The 3,067-nt window shown below is 39.6% G+C and overlaps 1 protein-coding gene across 1 annotated transcript in view; it reads left to right on the plus strand.

Annotated features, from left to right (window-relative positions):
- Window positions 1–3,067, plus strand: part of KNL1 (kinetochore scaffold 1) — a 19,751-nt gene that overhangs the window by 2,383 nt on the left and 14,301 nt on the right. Inside the window, 5 exon segments of the mRNA XM_029084648.1 lie at window positions 444–486; window positions 1,452–1,489; window positions 1,832–1,884; window positions 2,302–3,065; window position 3,067. The exon segment at window position 3,067 is cut by the window's right edge and continues 489 nt beyond it. Of these exon segments, the coding sequence (XP_028940481.1) occupies window positions 444–486; window positions 1,452–1,489; window positions 1,832–1,884; window positions 2,302–3,065; window position 3,067 (899 nt within the window).

Genomic DNA, 3,067 nt, shown 5'->3' on the forward strand with positions numbered 1-3,067 from the left:
GAGACTCTTAGCAACTATTACCCTGAATTTAAGAGGTCAGGCCTGTCAGTTGCAGGTAAGGAACAGTCTGGTCAGCTGTTTATCATGGACTGAACACCCATTAGTTGCTGGTACTATGGACAATGTAGCTTCAAAAAAAGAAATTTATTTATTTATTTATTTATTTTTAGTCAAAATGTACCTAGAATTAAATCTGCCTTGGGGATTTAGATCAAAACAAGGCTGAGCAGAATGTCATACTCACTCTGTCAGAGATCACCTAGGAAGCATCTGAAAAGCTAATGCCTTTGTCAGGTACTTGCTTCTCTGGGTTTTTGCTACAATAAGAGGGCACATCAAGAGTGAGAACTTCAGAACATTCTCTCCTGTGCAGTTTACTCGTCTCTGAATGGTTTGATCACATTTCTCACATTGTAATGTTGTAATTTTCTTATTATTTTTAGAGTGTGCAGCAGATACAAGGAATGATGATGTCCTGCTTAATCAGTAAGTTTGGAAAATAAAAATCTCATGACTAGAGTTCTGTCCTACAAATCCATTTTCTTTCACATGACATGCAACCATCAAAATATTACTCCTCAAAGAAATCCAGCATACATAATTATTTAGATATAAAATTGCTCAGTGCTTTTGACTGGGGAAAGAAGGGATACGGAATTTCTTACCTTTAAAACATATAGCAAGGAAACAGCTTATGTACAACATCAGTTAACTCAAGCTTTTAAAGGTATCAACGCTATATAGTAACGTGTGTGTGTGTGTGTGTGTGCACACATTTATATATGTGAATAAAAATCAGTACTCTAGCTAAGGTTTCGTGGTCTTGAAAGAGCAATCAATAACACAGGGGGGAGCAGAAGGCATTAAAAGTTAGAAAACCACCCAAGCTGGTTGTCGTACATGGGTTTTTGTTTTACAGAGAAGTGTTTTCAGGCTTTAGGAACAGAGCTTCAGTTTCCCAAAGAGAAAGGAATAACTGAGTTAAAAGTAAAGAATTAATCTTTTCTCTATTTGACTTGCTGCTGAGGAATTAAAATGCCACCTGTGTGTTGAACAATGGCTTGTGGCATGCTGAGATGAGAGAATCTGTTTACAGATCTGGAACAGGCTGCCCAGGGAGGGTGTGGAGTCTCCTTCTCTGGAGACATTCAAGACCCACCTGGACGCCTTCCTGTGTGATCTCATTGAGGTTCCTGCTCTGGCAGGGGGATTGGACTGGATGATCTTTCGAGGTCCCTTCCAATCCCCAACATTCTGTGTAATATTCTGTGAATCTTATGGGAAAATAAGACTGCAACTCGAATTCGAATATCTTGAGGACACAGAAGCAGTGTCTGGTCTCTGCTGCCCAGTCCCGTACGCAGCAGGATTCCCTGCCCTGTCAGTGTATTGCTGAAACCTTCTGTTTTGAGATCATTCCACAAACTGTTTTCCTAACCCACCTTTTGTAGAAATGAAGAACCTGAAGCTGTGTCCTGTGAGATCACTGGTGAGTCTGGAAATGGATTTAATAATTAAATTACTATCTTTATTCAAAACTATTGATTCTGTTTGAATAATTGTAATGTGCCTAGAACAGTCTCCCTGAGCGAGACGACGATTGCATGGACGGGCTCTGTCCCACTGAGCTGTTACAGGCGTTGTGTTGCAGAGGTGTGGGTGGCTCTTCCACGTGCTGGAGGGAGTACTGGAAACATTTGTCAGGATATATTTGGTTTTAATTGTACTTACTTAGTGGTATTTCTAAAACGAGCACGTAGATCTTCAGCTCAGTGGATAAAATACTAAGAAAATAGAGCAACAAATGGAATATTTCCTTTTCTTTTGACAGGGATGAACACTTTGCTTCATGCTCCTATCCAGGCATTGGTGCAGCAGACTGAGGTATATGAAGGCTTTTATTTTTTTGGTGCTGAAAATATCCATGTCCAAAACATATTTCAATAATTTGTGTTGCAAAGATGAAAAATGTAACTCAACTGCCTAAAAAATAAATCCTTGTATATACAGAAAATTCTTTTGAAACCTGATCTTCTATATTTTGAGGTATTTTCCTAATCTGATAGGCATTATACTGCAATATTGATAACTCTTGCTTCTAAAATTGCTTGCTAACTTTTCAGTACCTGAGCTAGTTCCTCCATTCTCTTCAATTCATTTAAAAAAAAAAAAACAACCCATAAAGATAGAGCTGTAACCTCAGGATTGCATTAGCTGAATTTTGTTTTAAAGTGAATAAACCACTGTATTGTTTAAATGTCAGCAACTGTAATTTCTTCCCTTTTTTTTTTTCCTTTGTAGTGGCACGATGCGGACAATGCCATCCAAAGAACAAACAGGCACGACACCACCCTCATCTTTTCAGATGAAAATGAAATGGAAATGACAGCTAGTCACACTGCAGTGATTACACGGGACCTGAAAACCAATCAAACTGACAAAGCTGAGAAAATAGACATCACATCGTTCCTGGCTGGGTTAAACCCTAACAACGGACAGGCAGAAATGAGCAAGGAGTTTCATTTTTTCTCTGACCCTACAAACCATTGGTGCCCATCTTTCGAACAGAAGGAAGATGCTACTACTGTAAAAAAAATAGATTTCAATGCATTTTTGATGAGCTTGAAGTCAAATGAAAAGACACTCCATGCTAGTGAGGGGCCTGAAAAAGAGAATGTTTTTGTTGCCCCTTCACAAGTCTCGGACGACGTGGCACGGTCGTCGGTGGAATTTGTATATTCCCATGAACCACTGGACACCTGCAACGTTACCAAAGTCTTTAGAGGGCAAGATGATGGGATGGAAATGACGAAATGCCAGGCAGCTGATTTTGGAGCTGTGTTTTCTGGCATTGGTGAGGCTCCACCGGAGCAGTTACTGTGTGAGGATGTTACCGAGGCATTCGCAGATGATGGGATGGATATGACAACTAGTCACACTGCAAAAATGTCTTTTCCCTTCTCCAGTGTTGGGAATCAAAGTCTAAACTTCAAAAAGGATTTTGTACCCACAGAGTTAGATAATTCCATATTAAAGAGAGCATCTAACCAGCACTTCATTGTTCAGC

Source organism: Antrostomus carolinensis, unplaced genomic scaffold, assembly GCF_000700745.2.
Source record: "Antrostomus carolinensis isolate BGI_N321 unplaced genomic scaffold, ASM70074v2 scaffold39490, whole genome shotgun sequence".
Lineage (NCBI taxonomy): Eukaryota > Metazoa > Chordata > Aves > Caprimulgiformes > Caprimulgidae > Antrostomus > Antrostomus carolinensis.